Genomic DNA, 22,438 nt, shown 5'->3' on the forward strand with positions numbered 1-22,438 from the left:
CCTCTCACAAACCCAATCATTAGCGCCCTAAGCAACCGGCCGGAGCACCCCCGTCGGTTTTGTTGACAGACTATAGATACCGGCGCTCGAGAGATTATCCGGTAATCGGTCATGGATTTTTATAATCTCGTGAGGGCCATCAGTCTTACCTTTGAGCGTAATAAGGGCCGGTGATGACTACGGTAGCGTATCATCAATCGATTGCGGCGGGATGGTTTGGATAATCCTCCCGTCGATATGCAGAGGGCACGAGCTTCCCTCGAAGAAGGATTATTATAACCCAGAAAGAATAACAAAGATGAATCCAGAGAGTAATTAGTTGGTCATTTTAAGTCAAGCTTCGTAAGAGGCTGGAGGTCCCACAGATGCTTATTTGTAGTTCAGTGATGGCCAAAAATCAAGAATGGCCGTTGGCCCATCATTTCGTAATAAACCATAACAATTATCGAACTGGCAAACAGTAAATTTGCAGAGAAAATCTTTCTGAAAACTTTTCGTCCCAAAGAACACAGTTTGAATTTCTTTGACACAATAACAAAATGGAACATACAATCTGTTTTGGCCATTTGAAATTCCTCTGATAGTGAACGAAGAGAAAGTGAAGTTAAAAGGAATCACTGCTAGTATGCGCAGTCTAAAGTGGTAGTTTTCAGCTCTTAAAGAAAGTGGACTAACATACCACTGCACAGAAGTACGTACAAAGAAATGCCGATAAGCCCTTAACACCTTTCAGAAGAGCTTTATAGCAATAAGAGGATTTGGAAAAGTTTCCAAACTTCTCGCAAATCTTCTTAAAGTCTTTCCAAGGACTATAAATAAAGGACTTGACGTCAATCACCAAAATGCGAAACGTCCAGGAATTGTTAATGTAAACCAAAAACAATCCACGAATTTAACCATTAGGCTAATGCAGTCATAAATGGACAAAACTTGGCCAACTCTCAACTTCTTCAAAAATGTACAAAAATTTTTAGTAGAATTCAGTTGCTTGTGACAAATTCTGAAGAGGTTCTTGAGTATGTGGAGGAAGGCTCAGGGTAAACAAACGCGGACAAAAGAGGATACTGGCAGCGCTCCAAGATCCTATAATCGCATTACAAGACCCTTAATATATTTCGGGCTCAAAGATCCCATCCAACCGACGCAGTTCGTGGGGTTATAGCCGTACAAACCAAATGAGGGGACTTCAGTCTGCGAGCTCCCCGCCCGAAAAAGAGAGAATATTTCTCATTTCAGATGCTTTGATGTGTGTGGTAATTCAGAGACGGATTTTTGTGGTAAATTTCTAGGTTTTGCTTGTGATACTTTCGGTAAAGGTTTCAGAAGCTAATTGTTACTGATAAAACTTTATTTCAATCAACCTCTCATGTTAATCAGTTTATTTTCATAATTTTAAACGCGATTTCTAAGTTCTCTTTCAAAATTGGAAGGTTAAAAATGCTTAATACTCTTGAGATTGATGGTCGAGTCCACGTTGATAATTACACTTGTTTTACGATCAACTCTGTTGATATTAAATATTCTGTTGTAAATCTAACCCTATGTAGGCCTACCGACCAAAAAAGTTTAGATAGAGTGTGAAAACAGTTTGTCCAGTGCACGATCCGAGATTTCACTTCTTGACTGACTTTCATTAAATTTGCATCGAGACATTAGGCCACGGGAAATTGGAACACTTTGCGAAGGCAATGGCAAGATGTGCATAATTAACGTGCAGCCGGTGGCTTTAAGTGGGCGATGAATAGAGGGGATGATTTGGGTTGAAAATAGTCCCTGCTTGGGTATCGATTACCACCATACCCGATCGATACTCAACCTTGGGGGATCGGGAAGTAAACTGCCTGTTTTCACAACACACTGTTGAGGGCTAGCTAAATAAAGTGGGACTAAATACGATGTTATGACTTGGTGATGGGCAAAGGTGTTCATGTTTTCTTTGAACGGGTTGCGTAGAGAAAATGGTTGTTTGAATGAAGGTGCGCATTCGGCCTAATTTCGCCCAAATTTCGAGACAAGGGTTTGTCAGTTTGGGACGCAGAGGAGTGGTCTGGGTAGTGTTGTAGTCGATTGTAGTGCGGTCTGTCAGCCCTATAAGTACATCACTAGTCCGGTCACTAGTCAATCGTAAGCGAACTCATGAGTGTCACAAGTAACCGGCGATAATGAATAAAAATGAATGGCTTTGTCTAATTTAAATATAGCTCGTGACTTGACTTGAAGCTGCATGGATGACTTGTGATGGACTTGTGATGGGCTTGTGATGGACTTGTGATGGGCTTGTGATGGGCTTGAGGTGGACTTGTGATATACTCGACTACAACTCTGTGAAAAGGCCCTCCATCTCTCAAATGAATTACCCGTGTGGGGAAAATAATTTTCAAATTTTCATGCTTGATGGCCATATTCCACTATAGCCTTTTTACAAGGCCATTCTATATTTGGATATTTAAATGAATGGCGAATTGAGCGGCTGTATAGCACAGGTCGAGTATAGTAATGAAGTCATGAGGTCGTTACTCGGCATTGTAGTCTCCGCTCAATTCGCCTTCGGTTATTCGCGTTGTGGTAAAATGTACGACTCACCGATGGCCTTATGAAAAGGCTAATGTTTCACTGGTTATATACTTACGGGTTGTTGGTGGCGCTCTGTAGCTTTCTGACGAGAGCATAGGAAAGACACGGTACATCTCAATTTTTCAATCAACGGAAGCGTTGCTTTATTATAATACTTTGGAGATTCGTGGTTGACATCTGTACAAATCTTAACTTATACTTTTAAAGCGGAATGTAGGTGAATGTCATAGAGATGGTCTTCGAAATGAAAATAAAGATGATTGGCCTTTTTTTGCTGTTCTTCGAAACTTTGACCCTCGAACAAAGGCCTAATAGTGCCGATGGTGGATAACATTGGCGCTGAGGTGTAATTTTTTTATGGCCTTTTGTTTTAACATCAGGGTTGAATTGTAAAGAGCAGGATATCCTTTGCTTCCCGCAATTCGTCTTCAAGGCCAACTTTCAACAAATTTTGCTTCTTCGCCATGTCAAAGCGTCAGTAAACATTTTGTGTCAAAATGGCCTGCGGCCGTATTTCGTGATAGTCTCTGATCGATCATTGTAAGGTTTGCTGATACTTATACAAGTATACATGCAGTCGAAACATCTCATGGCAAATTCAGAGGCCGCAGGGAGTCGAGGAAAAAGCTTCAGAAATAGATACATGTAAAGAAGTTGTTTAAAGAGGTACAGGATTCCAGGGGTCCTTCCAAACTCAGCAAACTCTTTGTAGCCACTTGTGCAAACTCTTCAAAGTAGATTTAACGCGTGGGTTACATACCGAGTCAAAGAAACACTTAAAGTAGACAAAAACCTCTTGATGCTAATGAGATATCAGGTAAATAGAACATTCAGTGACAATCAGAGGATGGACGGGCAACAACAGTCCTAAACAAACGAAATCATGGTGACATTTATTTGCTAATGGGTATAGGGGCTTCTCTAAACTTTTCTCAGGAGCACGCCGTAGCGTTTGGTAGTGTAGCTCGACTCTAGGTAACATTTAGGTAAATGTTCTCGAGGCATTGTCCAGGCTTTGTCTTTGCTCTTTCGGATCGCTGTCAGAATATAAACGCGAGAATTAGTGGCGTTTCGTGGTTACATAGACTCATCGTGGTATTTATAAAGTGCATGGAATGGAGAGGTTGGCATACAGCCAAAGCTGGTCGGGAAGCAATCTTGTAAACATTGAACAGTCCGGCACTTGAAAAAAAAAAGAATTGTCTTTAAAATGTATACCAGAAGGAGGTCGGCAGTAAATGGTAATCAAGGGTCTTAAGGATGAGTCAGTGAAAACGGCCAGACGATCCAGAATCTGCAAAGCGAATTTCTCCTGAGACATCACTGACAAACGAAATACTCTGACGCATGTTAAGAAGCAATATCGCAAGGATGTTTTTGGAGGAGAAGCAGAAGAATCTCGAACGTCAAAGAATGATGCTGTACAGCCAAAAGTCGGTAACAAAACAATAGAGCTTGACCGACGATGAAAGAGATGGTAAACTATTTTGTTACACTGCAGGATCTACGATCCTGGATTAGCACTCTGGCTTAGAGACCAAAATATGGCATGGTGCCTCTCTTTCCAGACCTGCAATATCTAACAAAAACAGCAACAACAAAATTAAAGTAAGTTTGATGATTCTTCAACCAAAGCAAGCTTGATAAAACTCCAACCAACCTTTTTGGGGCACTCGACAGCGGACGAATGAAGGTACAGTTTTCTATAACTGTTTATTGCCGTAATATTCTCAGACGCTTTGATTGCTAAACATTATTCCTGTAGAAACCGCTTCTTGATTGAAAGGTTGCGCCAAGCTGTCTGCCCAGGCAACAAAACATTGGATAAACTTCGTCAACATCAGTTTTGATTTCAAACCAGATACGAGAAGTTACAAAACTGCGAAGAAAATACTGTTTTGGGCGACAACACTGCGCCAAAAAGTTACCAATCGGTATTTAGTGTGAGTTAGAAAAAAAGGAACAAGTCCGCAGAATGTTGCAAGAAAACGACATCTACGCGCCCGAGTACGCCGTGACGGACCTCCGTACGGGCCAGCTGAACAGCAACGAGCGGGCCAGACTGCAGATCGTCCTGCGGCACATCGAGCGGGCTTATCGGCTGAACGAACAGCGGGTGGACCGGTACAAGCAGCAGCTCCGACGGGAGTTGATCGACTTGGAGGCCAACAAGGCAGCCATGCGGTCCCACGCTCTGGGATACGGGCGGTTGGAGCAGCTGGATCATGCCTCTCAACGAGAGACGCTCAAGGTTGGTGTTCTCTTTACATTTCCAACAGTGAAACCAAGAGCCTGTCATTTAGAATGAAAATCACTCAAATTATCAAACATTATTCAAAATCACTCAGATTGAAAGTAAAAGGGACCAAGACCCGTGGAAATCCCACAAATTCAGGACTTTTGGGACAAATGCAGGCCCTTTTTCTGAATTGTTTTGTTCAAAATGATCTCGAACGATAAAGGTAAAAGTCGTTTGTGGATAACAAAATAGAAACATTCAACTCAAAATAATAATGGGCTACGAGTAGAATCGCCATACAAATCGATGTTGCTGTATGGCGTTACCCTTTTCTCTGATTTTTTCTTGACTAAATTTCCCAGAGCATGTTTGTGTCGGTCAAGACCATAAGTGCGTGCAGAATATGCAAGCCTTGACTGAGGTCACCTCAAGCTCCACAGTGAAGGATAGTTTGGGTTTTAAGGGGATCGAAGCGTCATCTGCAACATCAGCCGGCATTTGAAGAAAAAAAAAGTTGGGGGGAAAAAACCCGCGTCGTCGCACCACTTTTTGGGCAAGCTCCATTAGGCCAAAAAAAAAAGTCTCCTGTTTCTGGTATGGAGCTTGCCCAAAAAGTGGTGCGGCGACGCGGATTTTTTTTTTTACCTGTTTTTTTTTGCTTCAAATGTCGGCTGATGACTGCAAATGGTGCCCGACTAAACTTAGTGCAAATATTATGGGAGACCAGAGAGGCCACATAAAGCTTATTCTCGATCATAACCCCATCTAAAAACACGTTAAAATTGTGCAGCAGCAGGATTCCAGTCAAACCAGTGAGTTTGGCGGTTTTGAAACATCATCTTTCATTGAAAAAAAACTTTTTCATTTTGCCGACGCGCATGGCTACGGCGACGCGCGCGCATACCAGAAACAGGAGACTTTTTTTTTTGGCCTTACAGAAACTGAAGATTTATTTTTTTGGCCTCAGGGCCAGCCTGTGTCATCCATGCACCTGTTCCGTTTACTGACTCACTAACTGACTGACTGACTATCACTTGTGTGCCTGGCAGGGTAGAGGAAAGCTAAGGAATAGAATAGTGCGCACTCTGGCTCCAGCTTTACTAGGTTTGCCTAATCTTGCTAAATCACAGATTGATTCAGGACCACCAGCCTGGCAAACAGTTACATGAAAAGTGGTGGAGCAACCCTGGACAGAACAATACATGTGAAGTGAAATAAATAGATTGTTTTTATTTCTTCTCACCTAGGTTTTCTCGCAGCGAGGCCGGTACAACTACTCCCTCAAGAGCGAGGTCAACTTCCATCGGGAGTGCATGAGCAGCTACAACGCGAGGCTGGAGCACGCCAAGAAACTCCTGGCAGCGGCCAGGAGGCAGTCCCTGCAGGCCATAGCCAAGGGGGACGCCGTGTTCCCCCGCGGGAGAGACGGCGAGGGTAACCGAGAGATGGACGGTCAGGGGGAGGCTCTAGAAGGCAGTTATCGGACGCGGACTCCAACACCGGGGGATTTCATATTTCCCAGAATGTGAAGAAAACCGCCTTGTCAAATGAAGTGTTTAGGCCTTATTGGCGGATCTACGAGGTGGAGGTGGATGTTATGAGGTTTAACAACCCCCTTGGGCAATATAGCACACGTTCGCTACCCCACGACAGCAAAAAAAACCCTTTTGAGCCAAACTAGGAACAGACCCGGTTTTTACATGTTACGTTTTGTACAGGATGATAAGAGAGGACGCCCTCTTGTGTTAATCAGTGTATGTTATGGGGGCGCTATTCGCTCTTTTCACACTTCCGCCATGGGCGTGCAGAGCCTCGATCTGGCAACTTTACACAATAAATATAGCCGGTTCAGTGATTCCCGTGTCGGTGTTCAGATCACTGAACCGGCTATTTTTATTGTGTAAAGTTGCCAGATCGAGGCTCTGCATGCCCAATGGCGGAGCGTGAAAAGAGCGAATTGACTTTTCATCTGGGAAAAGTACCGCGGGAGGAAATACTGCTGCCTATAAATCACTCGCTTTTTTGGACAGGCATTGATTTAAGAATTTCTTGTCTGGCATTGTACATAATTCCATCGCATGAGGGCGCCCGTGTGAGCTTCGAACGAAAACAGTCGCCACATGGAAGTGAACACCAACAACGGTGTATTTAATTAAAAGAAAATCGGCTTCAAGCAAGAACGCACTAAGGTGCACAATATTAAAGATGAACGCATGCATTCAAAGCCTTTTTTTGGCACTGGAATTAGGACAAAAGTCCTTTGTTTTTTTCTGAAAACATGAACCCATTAGTCACTGTGGCTCCCTACCCGTTCTGCCTACTCCCAGGCCCTGATACCGCCAGAAACCGTCCGAATACTCGATGTTTTATGAGATTCCTCAGTAAATAAAATTTGCAGGAGCGGCCATGATTAAATTTGAAACGCTCGTGGCTTCCTTGTTTTCCCCAATACATTGATCACATTTATATGTTATTTATGTTAACGTCGGTTTGCCAAAAATCTGACGTGGTTCTCTAGAAAATTAAATGCAGTTCCTTTGTTTATTTTAGAGGGAGAGAGAGGGACGGTGTGTGTGGGGGAGGGGGGGGGGAACTTGGGTTTGATTAAGTTTAAAATGCCCGAATTATACGAAGTCTGTACCTAATAAGGGAAAAAGTGATTCCCCCAGGGAAGATCAATTCGCCGGGACTCTTTATACGTACAGAATTACCCCGGTAACTAATAGAATATAAATTGTAGAAAAACAGCAGTGCAATGTTCTAATTGGATTGTAGGCAATAAGACCGGAGATTACAACAAATTAATATTCAGCTAATCGAATACAGGGAGAGTTGGGGTATAAAAGATAAAGATGAAGTAATCTAGTAAGCTTGGAGCCAATCTAATCCAGGAGACAGAATTGTCTCGTAAAAGTGGATTGAATAATCTGAAAGATATTGTTTTAAAAAAACATGCCTTCTTTACTAAACTAAATCTTACATTTCCTTTGGCGAGTACTATGTATAATCCAGTCTGAAAAAAAAATTAATCACGTGCGATGTCAACAGTGGACTTTTTCCTCAACTTTCCGCTTGTTTAAAACTTTCCTTTAAAAATTCTATATAAGAAAGTAGTTTTAAAGAATAATTTGTTGAAAAAAATTATTGTACACATTCATCTGGTTTATTTCCGAACCTTTATACATGCACGTTCACAATGTATATAGAAAGAAAGAAACATACATTTCATTTTATACAGTCTAGGGTATGCATGGTACAATGGCCGTGCAAACAATGAAGTATTTTTGTGATAACCACCATTTTTTAATAAGATTTGTTCTCTTATTTTGGACGTCTCAGCCGTAAGAAATACTCTTTTTATTTGTTTAGATATTGAATGGTAACAATAAAGTTTGAAATTTTTGTAAAGTTTCTCTGTGGACAAATACAATAAAGTTTTAATATGTGCGACATATCTGTACAAGTTAATGGAATTGAACATGCAATAATTATTCATACTGCCTTACCCAAAATATTATCAGAAAGCTTACTTGGATAAAGATCGTTCTGGTACTAAAATACCATGAAATGATTCTGTCTGGCTTGCAGTCATTTAGAAGAAATAAAGAATTGTACTTCCAAGGATCAATCTATTGACTGATTTCTTTTTTGTAATAAAGAGTGATATTCACGGAATAGTGAGCAAAAGATTGTGCATGGTTTTTCATTGTTTTCTCGAAGAGTGTAATATCCACTGAGCTTAAATTCAACAGGTTAGGTCCTAGACATTCTTTTTTTGAATTTGAGTGGTGTTATAATTCACAACGAACAAAATGAACGAAAAGCAAACGATGCCTTTAAACTGAAGAAAATGCGAATCTTTTAAACTTTCAATAGAAAGATTTGTTGACTGCAAATTTGCATTGGATGTAAATGCTAGGCCTGTTTCAGACGTCGTGCTTATGCCGTGTCGAATAAAATCGAATGAGCAGGTCAACAGGTACTCCTTAATCAAGTACTTATTCCCGGAGGAAAGTTATACTGGTGTGCCTTATTGTAGTCCTTTGGTTGTCAAGGCCCGATGAGAACGTTACGCTTATTCCTAATCTGCCTATGGATGCACCCCTGCATTAAAATACCCATAGTCACAAATGCTAAATGCCCATACTTCAAAATTGTTTTAAAAATACTCAGAACTCTCACAGGTATTTAAACTGCACAGAAAAATAATGATCAACATGTCATCTTTGATTTTTCGAGAAATTCTCACCCAAAGAAGACGACCCCTATTTTTCCCAAGCGGAAAAGTTGCCATGTTGAAAAACGATCCCTCCACAACATGGCAAAAAAAGCGCCACTTTCGAGCCCAATTGCATCCAAAATGCTCAGAGTTGGAAGTTCCAAGTCCGGGCCAGAGGTTCATTGCCATTACCCTTCAATTCCCCAATTTTACTGCTCTCAGAACTCTCTAATATTGATTATTTTGAGGGTATAACTTTTATTCATGAGCTTGGCACATGGGTTTAGGCCTATTTACGGGTGTGCACCATTTGATTCTTGAAAAACAAATCTATGTAAAGGCTGCATCCGAATCAGCTGTCTAGAGCTAGGTCTAGGTCTGCGCCCATTGAAAATACGCGGGGACGCGCTGGCAATAGACGTAGCCGTAGCTCTGGAAGCCCGTTTCGGACACGGCCTTAGTCGCCAGGTTTGTTGATGCGTTTGTTTGTTGATTATTTCTTTACTCGTACACACGTTACGGGCATGCACATTCCTAATGATGAACGATGTTTACCACAGTAGCACGGCGCGCGGTTTCAAACGTCGTGCTACTGCCGTGTTGAATACAATTTCAATTCGAAGTTAGCCGACCAACTTCGAATTGAAATTATTTCCGACACGGCAGTACCACGACGTTTGAAACCGCGCCGTGCTACTGCCGTACTAAATGGATAAGTACGGCAGACACTGTCAAGCTAAAGTCTTCTACCGAGCCGAAATCAACTGCCGAGCCAAATTGGTTTCAAACGTCGTGCTTGTGCCGTGTCGAATAAGAAAGTCCAACTTTATTTCTATTCAACGCGGCATAAGCACGACGTCTGAAACAGGCCTTATAAGTTTTACAAAACATGATGAGCAGCTCTCGACGAGTTCACAAACAGATAGGCCAATCCTTCCGAAATAATTAGTGCGGACTTGAACGTCTCAAGCATGGGAAAACTCTAGATTGTATTAAGTGATTAGATAGGGAAGGTATACATATCTCTCCTTTGTATTCTTTCCGTCATCTATTTCAAACTTTCCAAGATTTTTTTTTCGAAGAAAGCGTATGCCACTCCACTATGAGTATTACATTGTGTCATCTTTACTAGCTCTTAGTTATCATTCCGTGTATCATACATAATACTTGTGAGTGCATGAAATAAATCAAACTTGAAGCAATAAACTATTATATGAGTGTTCAGTGTTCGATTTCATTCGTTTGGTATCTGGCGGCTAATTTGGTGAATAGCGATCGCATTGCGGTTGCGTTTTCCGCGTCCGACCATCTCCCAAAATCCGTTGCGAAACTGGCGGTACTTGAAGGCGTAGATGACCGGGTTGACGCAGCAGTTGGTGGCCACCATCGCCACAGACAGAAGGTAGTACCACTTATCGTGCACCGTCCAACCGACATTGAACATGAAGAACAGAAACTGGTTTGGTGTCCAGCAGACCAAGAACGTGATGAAGACGATCAGTAGGGTCTTGAAGGTGTTGCGTCTAGCCTGCATGAGGGATTCCATCATATTCGGTGCTGGCTGGGCGGTGTGTGAGTTGGATGTACCGGCAGCGGGTGCCGCAGCCACCGGTGCCGGTGCTGGTGCCGGTCCCACCCGGGCCGCTCCTCTCTTGAGCTCCATGCTGATACGGATGTGCGCGAACAACATCACTGCCACCGGTACCACGTACTGCAGGACGGCCGTCAGGATCCCCATGACCTGGGAGATTGGGATATCCCTCGCCACACACTCGCCGTTGGAGAACTCAAAGATCGCTGCAACGTAGGCCTTGATTGCGACTCCGAGGACCCAACAGCCGGCAATGATCAAGCCGACTTTCAGCCGTGGGTGCGCAGTGAACGCCGCTTGGTACTTGAAAGGATAAACGATGGCAAAGTACCTCTTCATGGTCAATGACATCAGATTAAAAGTTGAAATTACAAACAGGAGAAAAAGTACAAAGTTACTGTTCCAGAAGACGCAGATGAAGTACCCCTGGGCGCTGTTGGGTAGGGGTTCGGGCAGCGGAACTTCACTCTGTAGGAGAATCATAGTCGAGCCCAAGACATCCACCACGGCTTGGTGAAAGATGAAGGCGTTGGTGCGAGTCTGCATCGATGAGACTTTACCGATGACGAGACAGACGAGACCGTTGCCTAAGATGCCAATAATGCCCACGATAGTCTTATAGATCCGTAAAACTAGTATCTTTTCCATGTCTATATCAGCAATAGGCCTATTGTGTGCAGCTATTTGAGTAAAAGGGTGTACAAGTTTATATCTACATAAACTTGAAACCTCTTTGATCGCAAGACATCAAGATACGACCGTACCAGTTGACACATCCTTTATAAGCATTCCTGCTGAGTAGCTCTTGTCCAATAAACGTTAAGATATTATGCGCATAGCCTGTCTCCGTATGCATAATACAGAGTACTCGTACGTCGTGTTGGGATAGGAGCTATCATGAGTGGAATCGGTCAGGCTACCAAGATGATGCTCGCCACTCCCATACTAATCTGCACCAGGAGAATTGTCTCGCAAAGTGGATTGAATCATCCAAATGAGTATAACAAAGAAAAACGATAGTTGTCGTAAACATGCTTCGTTTACGAAATAAACCTCACATTTCTTTTGGCGAGCATTATGGAGTTTCCACTGAGTCCGGAAAAAAATGACAAAACCACTGTTCGGCATTTCAACTACACGTGTGCACATCAAGATTTCACGATTTCCACTTTGACCTCAACTTTCAGTTGGCTATCCTTGAGACATTTAATAAGAAGGTTATTGTTTTTGAAGAATAATTTGTTGAAACAGTAATATTATTATACACACATTTCTATGATTTATCTCCAAACATTTTGTACATGTTCACAATTTATACACAAAGGAACGTGCATTTTATTATTGTCTTGTGATATACATGCATATGCATGTCGGTTGCACCATGAACCGACGTAACCCAGTTTTTTTTTTTTTGCGTTTTGAGAAAAAACAATTTCAAGTTGGTCATATTTTTGCAGGCTCATTCCTTTTACTTCCTGTGTAAGATTTCAAGCTTTTTAGTTTTTGCTAGTAAATTATAGATTAAACTTCATCGTATGCAATCCGTTTACATCTGAGTTGCTTAGTTTTTAAGAAATTCGATTCCCAAGATACACGTCACTTCCTGAAACAGATTTCTATCATGGTTATCGTATTTCATACAACGCGCTTAATGGTTCGTGCAACTCTAAATGCACACTTTTCATGTTGATGCTCCTTGGTGACGTCATAGCACTATGGAAATTAGCGTGTAAAGCGGCGTATCGTAAAACGTCGCTTCGTGGTTAATGATTTCAGTTTTTAAAGATAAACCGCAGAGTCTAATAAGTGTTTTTAGTTAATCAGAACTCAGATCAGAATAAAACTTTGTAAGGATGAGCATTTTGATGAAATAAAAACGTTGATTACAAAAACTCAATTTGGCCAAAAATTGAGATACGCCGGTTCGTGATGCGACCGACGGGCCTTTGAAAAACAATGAAATAATGTATATACCACCAACAAATACGTCGGGTGCCCGGAAGAAGGGCTTGCTTATGAGCGTTCTGACGCGAAAATCGCTTTTAGGAAAATTGCATGGAAAGGCTCCAATGTTCCCCCACGGGTATTATGAATCCAATGTTACTCGTATCATAAATCGTACTAATGTCACATTTTTGTCACACGTCTCAATCATAATTTTTGGAGCAACTTGTGTTCATTTCCGAAGGAAATGTTTAAATTTCATTAAAGCTATAGTCCATCATTTGCAGCCATCCGAAAAAAGTAACTGGCGTATTATTGTTGAAAAACATACTTGGTTGAAAGATAGTATGTGGACTAAACTCCCTGTGAAATTAAGCTTTCTGGCAAGCTATCATTTTGAAGTAATCAACGAAAGAAGGCCTTTCCAACGGTGCGTCTTAAGACTACCGTAGGAAAATTTAAATTAGTAGTTCGTTTTGTTATTCGGCGCAGCGCGCGCAAGCATTGGCACGACGCACAGGCGCGCACGGTTGCTATAATTCGTCGGATCAGTGCGCGACATCGCGTATAGCTGCAATTCAAAACAATTCAAAACATGATTCAGCAACTTTTGATTTGAAATTGAGATCTTAGAATGCTGTTTTTCTCGGAATATACAGCTGAAGCTGAGCTGAAACTTCATCAGGTAGTTGTTCAGTATCCTTCATTAGATTTTGAACACTTTTGTTGCTTCAAACGAACAAAATGCACAAATTACAAATGATGGACTATATCTTTAAAATAGAGGCAGTTTTCTGGAAATGCCCTTTTGCTGGGAACTTGGTGATAACGCGTTTCGCGCAAAATGGCGTATACGCGCATATGCCCTTCTGCCAGGCACTCGACATCCCCATAACAATATAAGAAATAAAACAGCTTTTTGTTTACACCTCTTGTCGGCAATTAGTGCGGTTTGGTTTTTTTTAAAGGCTCTGTGAACAAATACGATAAATTCTGATAATTATGTGCGACATATCTGTACAAGTTATTGGAAACCGTTGTTCATAAATATACATAACGTATGATTATTATTCACACTTTTACATGAGTAGGCCTAGGCGGCATGATTTCGATTTTACCTGAAGAAATGCGAATCTTTCAAACTTCCAATCAAGGAATTTTTACCGGATACTTGCAGTGGACATTTGGATGTTAAAGCTTAATCTCAAAAAATAATAAACAGTTTCCGATGAGTTCACAAACAGATAGGTCAATCCTTCTGAACTATTTGGCGCCGTTTTTCAACGTTTCGAATATGAGAAACCTGTGGACGAGGTACTCATATTTCTCGATTTCTTTATAATTATTCTTTCCCCCATCTATTCAAAAACTGTCCAAGATTCATTTCGAAAAAACAAAAAACCAAGAATCCTTTCACTCTACTATGAGTACCTATACCTCGGGATATCATGAGTGCATGAAACAAATCAAACTTGAAGCATGCAACTATTATAAATGAGTTTTCAATGTTCGATTTCATTCGTTTGGGATTTGGCGGCTAATTTGGTGTGAAGCGATCGCATTATTGGGCATATTGCGGTTGCGTTTTCCGCGTCCGACCATCTCCAAAAATCCGTTGCGAAACTGGCGGTACTTGAAGGCGTAGATGACCGGGTTGACGCAGCAGTTGGTGGCCACCATCGCCACAGACAGAAGGTAGTACCACTTATCGTGCACCGTCCAACCGACAGTGAACATGAAGAACAGAAGCTGGTTTGGTGTCCAGCAGACCAAGAACGTGATGAAGACGATCAGTAGGGTCTTGAAGGTGTTGCGTCTGGCCTGCATGAGGGATTCCATCATATTCGGTGCTGGTCGAGAGGTATCCGAGTTGGATGTACCGGCAGCGGGAGCCAGGGCCGCCGGTGCCGGTACCGGTCCCACCTGGGCCGCTCCTCTCTTGAGCTCCACGCTGATACGGATGTACGCGAACAGCATCACTGCCACCGGTACCACGTACTGCAGGACGGCCGTCAGGATCCCCATGACCTGGGAGATTGGGATATCCCTCGCCACACACTTGCCGTTCGGAAACTCGAATATCACCAGACCGTAAGACTTGATTGCGACTCCGAGGACCCAACAGCCGGCGATGATTAGGTCGACTTTCAGCCGTGGGTGCGCAGCGAACGCCGCTTGGTACTTAAAAGGATAAACGATGGCGAAGTACCTCTCCATGGTCAACGACAGCAGATTATAAGTTGAAATTACAAACAGGAGAAAAAGTACAAAGTTACTGTTCCAGATGACGCAGATGAAGTACCCCTGGGCACTGTCGGGTAGGGGTTCGGGCAGTGGAACTTCACTCTGTAGTAGAAGCATAGTCGAGCCCAAGACATCCACCACGGCTTGGTGGAAGATGAAGGCGTTGGTGCGAGTCTGCATCGATGAAACTTTACCAATGACAAGACAGACGAGACCGTTGCCCAAGATGCCAATAATGCCCACGATAGTCTTATAAATTCGTAAAACTAGTATCTTTTCCATTGCTCTTTTTTATAGAACAAAAAAGGTGATGGAGTCTACTTTTCCTGTACGTGAAACCTCTTTGGTCGCAAGACATCAAGAGACGACCGTACCAATTGACGCATCCGTTATAAGCGATCCTGACCAGAATTTCTTGTCCAATTAACGTGACGATACTCATGGAAATAGCCTGTGTCCGTATACAGAATACCGAGTGCGGGTATATCGTCTTTGATAGGAGCTTTGATTGCAATTGGCCAGGCTATAACAAGATCCATTCGTCATTTCCACAATTGCATATCTGTACCAAGTGGGATTTAAAGTTTCCTTTATTATAGGATGCTTTGGATATTAAAACAAAGTGGGGGGAGGGGGGTTAAAATAATGATGGATAATACATTGCTCCTTCTGTACAGGGTGGTGGGAAAAAAAACCGGAATGGCATACTTCCACTATCCCGAAACTCACACCATTATACCAAAGAATGCTTGAAAAATCTTTTTAGAAGAAAAGTAAAGCCAAGGTCGCCCGATTCGGTCCAGTAGTTTTGTTCTATAGGAGCCTATTTTGTGAAGCAAGGTAGGGGTCATTTTTGTAACATCATCCAATTAAAGGAAAACACATATCACATATTTTTTACCAAAAGGTGCAAAGGCAGAAGCCTTTTACACGAAGGAGCCTATATAGGACCGATTGTTATCGTTAATCACTCACTAAGGAACAGTCTTTCAGTCTAAAAACCCTTCCTTCTGATAAAAACCCCAATATTTTGATTGGAAAAAAAGGGGACATTTCGAAGCTCCTTCAACTTCAGAAAGAAGATAAACGTTTTCAGCGATTATTAATTTTTGTGTGAGTATACCAATTAAGTAATTAAGGGACTAAGTGTGACGGTATTTATAATTCCCGAATTCTTGACATTAAGAAACAAAATATCGTAAAACATGTACTCTTTTTACGAATCTCTTTCTAGCAGAACGATTTCGCGAGCTTGATCCGTCTAGACAAATGGCTGTGTAACATATTTTTTTTATTCGCATGCTTGAGAGGAGATCTGAGCAAGTCCGTTTCAGAGACGACCTGTAGGAAACATTTAAGAGAGGGTTTTGGGTTAATGTAACCGGGCCCATGCGCAGGGCGTGTCCTTGAAAATGGATTTCATGCTTGATTCATTTTCTCGTGGAGGAATCCTTTGCTTAAACTGAACCGACGGTGTGCGCGCTCGTAGTTGTGTTACGGGCACATACAGGTAATTGGCTAGGCAACATTGAATTCTCGGCACAGAATCTAATATAGGCCTCACAAAAGATCTGGCGATTCTTGCATCCTGCCATGCTGTTGCCGGGTTCTGTAAAGTAAAAAAAACCAGGCAAGTCAGCCTCTTTGTTTTTTTCAAAACGTGAACGGGGACATTAATTCTCAAAAAAAAAGGGAGAGAAAGCAGGGAAGCAAGATTCCCTTTTATTAATTTAAAAATACATTAATTTCCTGTTGAAACAAAGCAAATCTATACGTTTCTAGATTTCCTGTGCATCTAAAGGAAATAAATGTATTTTAAAATAAATAACAGAGAAGGTTATTGTCATTATGAAAATAATTTTCCATGATAAGATTCTTGAAACGAAAGATGGACGCGTGGACCAAAAAAAAAGGAGAACTTTAATAATGCCCATGACGTTATTTCAAGGTATAGGTTTTCCCGGCTATTTTAACACTTGTATCACACAAATTCCCTATATCGATACTTAAATTTCGTCCCCGAACATCGCCAAGCTCAATTCTCAATTTGAAATTCGTCTCGTGAAGCAATCGGCGTTGAATTGAAAATTTTTTAATGTTCTTGTCGTTACATTTCGTCGCTTGTGACTTAAAATGTTACGATTAAAAATGTGCCCAATCTTTGGACTTGTTTGCGCATTAATTACATTTTAATTTTTAACAAATATTTCCTTATAAATGAAAGTATAGCTGTAAGTATTGAGTTTTCTTTGACAATTAACATTAAAATCAGAAATTGAACTTTCACAATATGCTCTTTGCTTAGCATATGGAAATTAAGCATTAAGATCAAACACCTTCGTAATGTTGCTCTTTGATATATGTATATGAATAAAACAACAGATATAAGTTATGTCTATCAAAGAACAACATTAAGAAGGTATTTGAACCTAATGCTTAGTGTCCATGTCATTACTATAATTGTGAAATGTCAATTCCTGACTCTAATGGTAATTGTGAAACACAGAAATAAAAATTCATACCTTACAGCTAACTACTTTTATTTATACATTTATGGAAATATATGTTGAATTATCATTGTTTTAATACGCATAATGCTTCAAATAAGTGTAAAGATTAGGCGCGTTTTCTAATCGTATACGATCTATTAAGTCACCAGGGACGAAATGTAATGACAACAACATGAAAACGAATGACAAAAAACGAACTTGCTTTGTCAATTCAACGCCGATTGCTTCACGAGACGAATTTCAAAGATTTTGGACGAATCGGAATGCTAACAATTTGAATTACACTGAACCTTAAATGAAATCTAGTGGTGGCTTTTTGAAATTCAGATTGAGAATTGAGCTTGGCGATGTTCGGGGACGAAATTAAAGTATCGATATAGGGAATTCGAGTGATACAAGTGTTAAAATAACCGGGAAAACCTATATTAAAAAAGTCGTTACGGCCCGGGTGCGCGCACGTACGGTTCCGTAAGTCGTATTAACAGTTACCGGGCCGCCATGGGTTGTACCACTTGGTACTGTTTTCCTTAAATGTTTGAGGGCAGCGAAGATGTGCAAGTATCATAGTTGACATGTAGGCAAGGGCGGATCGGAGGGGGGGGGGGGGAACGGGCGCCATGCCCCTCCTCCCCCCCCCCCCCTTCCGAAAAAAATGAAACCAATTATTATTTTTATTTTTTTTAATTGACGTCGCAATAAAGGCAGGCACTGAGTACACCACCTTTTCCTTAAAAAAAATCGATTAAAGTAGTCAGAAATTGCCTCAGATCGGACCACAGAGCCCTCGAATCCCACGTCGTAATTTGCTGGACCCACATTTTTGGGACCAAAATTGGGCTCCCAAAAAACAAACAAAAACCCAAAAAAATTATTCTGGATCCACCCTGAGGTAAAGAAAACATGTTTGCCGGCATGCAATTATTTTGTCTGAAACAAATTTACAGAAACAGAAATTTTTACTTTTTGGCCTAATGCGCATGCGTCCGTTGTAACAAAATTGTTCTCAGACTTAAAGGGAATGTACAACATTTGCTTTTGCTGCAATTTTTTGAAACATATGGATTTGGAGGATTAGAATGTAATAGCAAATATTGTTAAACTGACATGCTGGGAAAACAAAACAAAATCATATTCTTGTAGTCTGGTTCCCTGACCCCACTTAAGATGAAACGGAGCAATTCGTAGACTTTGGGGAATTTTAAGGTCAGTGAATCAGTCTAGCAGGCTTGTACCTCTTCACTGGTGTGTATTCAATTGCAAAGAAAATGCAGAATAGCTAAATTTGAAAAAAATTAGGAGCATTTTTGAAAATAAGCCAGTTTTCTCCAACGCTGGTCGGCCTACCAGCGTTGGAAAATTACAATTTTTTCTTGAAAATGTCAGCACACCAGGAGCCACGATTTTACAGGATGCTTTAGACTGTCATTCCCTTACAATGCAGTAACTTGGTATTTCGTGATAATTTGGTCATTTCGTTTTTTGATGTTTGCAAATGTAGTACGGTACCTCCCTTTATAAAAATCCTCCAGCGCCTCGGAGCTATTAACAAAATTACATTTTACTTCATCGACGAGTATAAAAGACTGTCTCGCTTTGATGCAACACATTAAATTAAATTCACTCACTCAATATGTTCCACGTATGGTAAGTGAGTGCAATTCACGGCCGGTTTCTCTCCTGGGGCCTGTCCTCAATGTATTATTTGATTAATGTTCGCGTGACGCACATGCTCTTTATTAATATTATATTTCCGAGTAATGTGGATAGCGATGGGTTATTAAAGCTAAGAGTAAGGGCAAGTTGGTGTTGTTGTTGTTGTTGGTGGAGTTGGTGCAAGTTGGTGTTGTTGTTTTTCAAAAGAAAGAACTGGAGCAGTAATTGTGAGAGATTTAAAAAAAAAAAAAGGAGGAATGACATTTCTTTTTGTTTTAAATCTATCAAGTATACAAAACTCAATGATTTAAGGTAGGTTTTTTTCCCGGCTATTTTAAAACTTTCTTCGTTCGAATTCACCGATTCTTATATTCAAATGTGTCCAGCAACAACGATTTAGTGCGCTTCGAATGATTAAATTCATTCTTAGTCATAGAATTTCAAATTAAGTCCACAGAAACTCAAACAATGAGCGCACGTTTTCGACCAGGAGTGTTACAATTTTATCTCGTGTACGCCGATCGTGTTATTCAGAAATCAAATTCGTCTAATAGATTTATTTAAGGCAGATTTAATTTCTGAATGCTGCCATTCGGCAACACCTTAGAGGAATTTGATGCCTATTTCTCGACCCGATAAAGAGGGTGACCAAACTTTATAATTGAATGGTAAATGACTAATATATTGGTATTGTTAAAAACGTGTGCAATTTTTCGTGGACGAAATTAGAATAGCCGGGAAAACCTATGATTATACAAAATAATGTGGAAAATGGAATAAAGTGGACAAAATGGAAAAGAAGAGCTAAATGAATACTTTGTAATTGGAAGGTTTTATCGAAGCTTACAATTTGAAACGATTTCCTCAAAAATTGACCTTTTCTCCTGAAAAATGTTCAATTTGTATGTTTGTTTTAATTGAAAAAATACTTAATTATTAATTTATTACTAAATTACAGGTTTTCCCGGCTATTTTAAAACATTATTCAAGTTCATAGTCAGATTCACCAACTCTAACATTCAATTTCGTCCGAGGAAAATTCCACATGCTTTTAACAATCATTTACCATTCAATTTCAAAGTTTGGTCACCCTTTTTAGAGAATATTCGTCATTACAGATCAAATTCGTCTAAGCTGATGCCTAATGGCAGCATTCAGAGATCAAATTCGTCTTATATCAATCAATTAGACGAATTTGATTTCTGAATAACACGATTCGGCGTAGACGAGACGAAATCGAATACACCGGGTCGAAAACGTGTGCTAATTGTTTGAATTTGTTTGGACTAACTTTATTCTCTGACAAAAGACGAAATTAAACATTGAAAGTGCAATAAATTGATGAAGCTAGACGAAATAGAATATAAGAATCGGTGAATTTGAACGAAAAATGTTTTAAAATAGTCGGGAAACCTATATTTTAATTTGGGCGTTTGCAACCCTCTGAAAATTCAAGCAGCCAAAGAATGCAAAGAGTCAATATTAACTAAACGTCGGTGGATTGTTTTCGTTCAATGTTTGATTCAAAAGTGACTAACTTTTAGGAAAATAGCAATTGAAAAGAAATCCTTTTTTTTTCGTGGTGAAACTCTAAAATACAGTAGCGTATTAAGGCAATTTCATGGGGGGGGGGGGGGGGGGGGGTAAGTGAAAGGGCACCTGCGCATCCGTGCTGAAATGTAGACACGTTTTTTCTCCGGACACTTGGGCTCCGTAAAATCACGGTGGTGGTGGTTGGGGGGGGGGGGGGGGGGGGCTGGTACCATCTGTCGACGGGGACACTGTTCAAAACCGACGATTATGCAAAATAAGGGATACATGGTGCTTTTCAGGGCGATACATACGTGCGTGAACTGAATTTAAAAAGGCACCCGGAAAGGCCAACACTGAGCACAAAAAAGGTCACTTGCTATAAAAAAAGGGCACTTGTTAAAAAGAAGGGCACTCTTTACCAAAATATTAGGGGGCAAATGCCCCTTACAACCACCCCCCCCCTCCCCCCGCTGGCAACGCCTAATATAGCACGGTGGATACAAAGCATGCATAGGCCTAATTCCTGGCATAGCAGTCAACTAGCACTATCTTGAAACATTATGCTGTCACTTGAGGGCGCAATGACGCTGTTGTTATTTTTGCATGTTGCACGTGTTCCACACATATTGTGCATGCATCCCGGGCCGACTGATTGCTCTCCTTGCGTTGCAAGCCAAACAGATTCCAGAATCGCAACACAAGCAGTCACATAGGACAAGTCACTGTAGGTATAGTGTATGCCATTCTTCTTTTCTTATAATCATGGTAGTTGTACTTTGAAATGTATTGGTAATCCTTACTTTTAGGACCCCGGTCCTATATAGGAAGGGAAAGACTCACCAAAACAGTCATGACAGTTGACTAAATGACATTGACAATCTGATACTTCTTGGCACATCTGAACAATTGGCAATGACACCTTCTTGAATATCAGCAGGTTTAATTTTGTGGAAAGAGGGCAGGGCTTTGATTTATGAGGGAAATTCAGGGGTAAAAGACGACGATGACAACCAGAAAACAGACTCAAAACCCAAGATGGCAAACGTGAAAGCTCGATGCGATGAAAGCTCGATGCTGATTGGCTGATAAAAAATAAACATCTTATTTATTTTTTTTAGCAGCCAATCAGCATCGGGCTTTCATTATGTAGGGCTTTTACTGTGTTGTGAGAACTACAACATGCACGTCTGACTGCGAAAAAAGGTAGGAAAGTCACATTTTCTTTGAAACTAACATGAGTTTATATGAAGAAAAAAGACTGCTTTAGCCTGCAAAAGTCACTTTGGTACTGGACAGACATCTGCAAAAGTCAGTTTTAAGACGTCTTGAAAAAGTCAGTTTTAAGACGCAGATGAAGTACCCCTGAACCCTGAGACGCTCAAGGTTGGTACTCTCTTAATATTTCCAAAGAGCAGTGGCGTAGCCCCCCATGAAACCTTGTCGCCCCCAGTCGCCCCCCCCCCCCACTGAGTTTCTAAAAAAAATTATCATTGATCTACATGACGCCCCCCCCCATGAAATGTTCCAGCCCCCCAGCGCCCCCCCCCCCCCCCCCCCCCCCACTGAAAAATTCCTGGCTACGCCACTGCCAAAGAGTGAAACTAAGAACCTGTCATTTAGATTCAAATTCACTCAAATATTATTCAAAATCACTCTATCTCAGATTGAAAGTAAAAGGGACCAAGACCCGTTGAAATCCCACAAATTCAGGACTTTTGGGACAAATGCAGGCCCTTTTTCTGAATTGTTTTGTTCAAAATGATCTCGAACGATAAAGGTAAAAATCGTTTGTGGATAACAAAATAGAAACATTCAATTTAAAATAATAATGGGCTACTACGAGTAGAATCGCCATACAAATCGATGTCGCTGTATGGTATGGCGTTACCCTTTTCTCTGATTTTTTCTTGACTATCCAAATTTCCCAGAAC

General features: G+C 41.0%; 3 protein-coding genes across 3 annotated transcripts; 1 reads left to right on the forward strand and 2 right to left on the reverse strand.

Moving 5' to 3' along the window:
• Positions 1-3,721: 3,721 nt before the first annotated feature.
• Positions 3,722-6,630, forward strand: LOC119726783. The gene is made up of 2 exons (XM_038198633.1): positions 3,722-4,825; positions 6,061-6,630. The coding sequence occupies exons 1-2, from the start codon at positions 4,550-4,552 to the stop codon at positions 6,340-6,342; spliced, it is 558 nt and encodes a 185-aa protein (XP_038054561.1). The 5' UTR covers positions 3,722-4,549; the 3' UTR covers positions 6,343-6,630.
• A 1,943-nt stretch (positions 6,631-8,573) lies between these two features.
• Positions 8,574-11,277, reverse strand: LOC119726429 (RYamide receptor-like). The gene is made up of 2 exons (XM_038198082.1): positions 10,317-11,277; positions 8,574-8,728 (listed from the first exon to the last, which is right to left on the reverse strand). The coding sequence occupies exons 1-2, from the start codon at positions 11,269-11,271 to the stop codon at positions 8,574-8,576; spliced, it is 1,110 nt and encodes a 369-aa protein (XP_038054010.1). The 5' UTR covers positions 11,272-11,277.
• A 2,805-nt stretch (positions 11,278-14,082) lies between these two features.
• On the reverse strand, positions 14,083-15,093 carry LOC119726430 (RYamide receptor-like). Its single transcript, XM_038198083.1, has one exon. The coding sequence runs from the start codon at positions 15,091-15,093 to the stop codon at positions 14,083-14,085; it is 1,011 nt and encodes a 336-aa protein (XP_038054011.1).
• Positions 15,094-22,438: the final 7,345 nt, after the last annotated feature.

The sequence above is a fragment of the Patiria miniata genome, unplaced genomic scaffold, assembly GCF_015706575.1.
Source record: "Patiria miniata isolate m_02_andy unplaced genomic scaffold, ASM1570657v1 HiC_scaffold_2, whole genome shotgun sequence".
Classification (NCBI taxonomy): Eukaryota; Metazoa; Echinodermata; class Asteroidea; order Valvatida; family Asterinidae; genus Patiria; species Patiria miniata.

What these genes read in the sequence shown, in the direction of transcription:
- LOC119726429 (XM_038198082.1), bottom strand. Translation starts at nt 11,271, where the DNA reads ATGGAAAAGATACTAGTTTTACGGATCTATAAGACTATCGTGGGCATT. An exon ending in CGGACGCGGAAAACGCAACC is followed by an intron (nt 8,729 to 10,316) that starts GCAATGCGATCG and finishes AAACAGGCCTAG; the next exon opens with CATTTACATCCAATGCAAAT.
- LOC119726430 (XM_038198083.1), bottom strand. Translation starts at nt 15,093, where the DNA reads ATGGAAAAGATACTAGTTTTACGAATTTATAAGACTATCGTGGGCATT.
- LOC119726783 (XM_038198633.1), top strand. Translation starts at nt 4,550, where the DNA reads ATGTTGCAAGAAAACGACATCTACGCGCCCGAGTACGCCGTGACGGAC. An exon ending in CTCAACGAGAGACGCTCAAG is followed by an intron (nt 4,826 to 6,060) that starts GTTGGTGTTCTC and finishes CTTCTCACCTAG; the next exon opens with GTTTTCTCGCAGCGAGGCCG.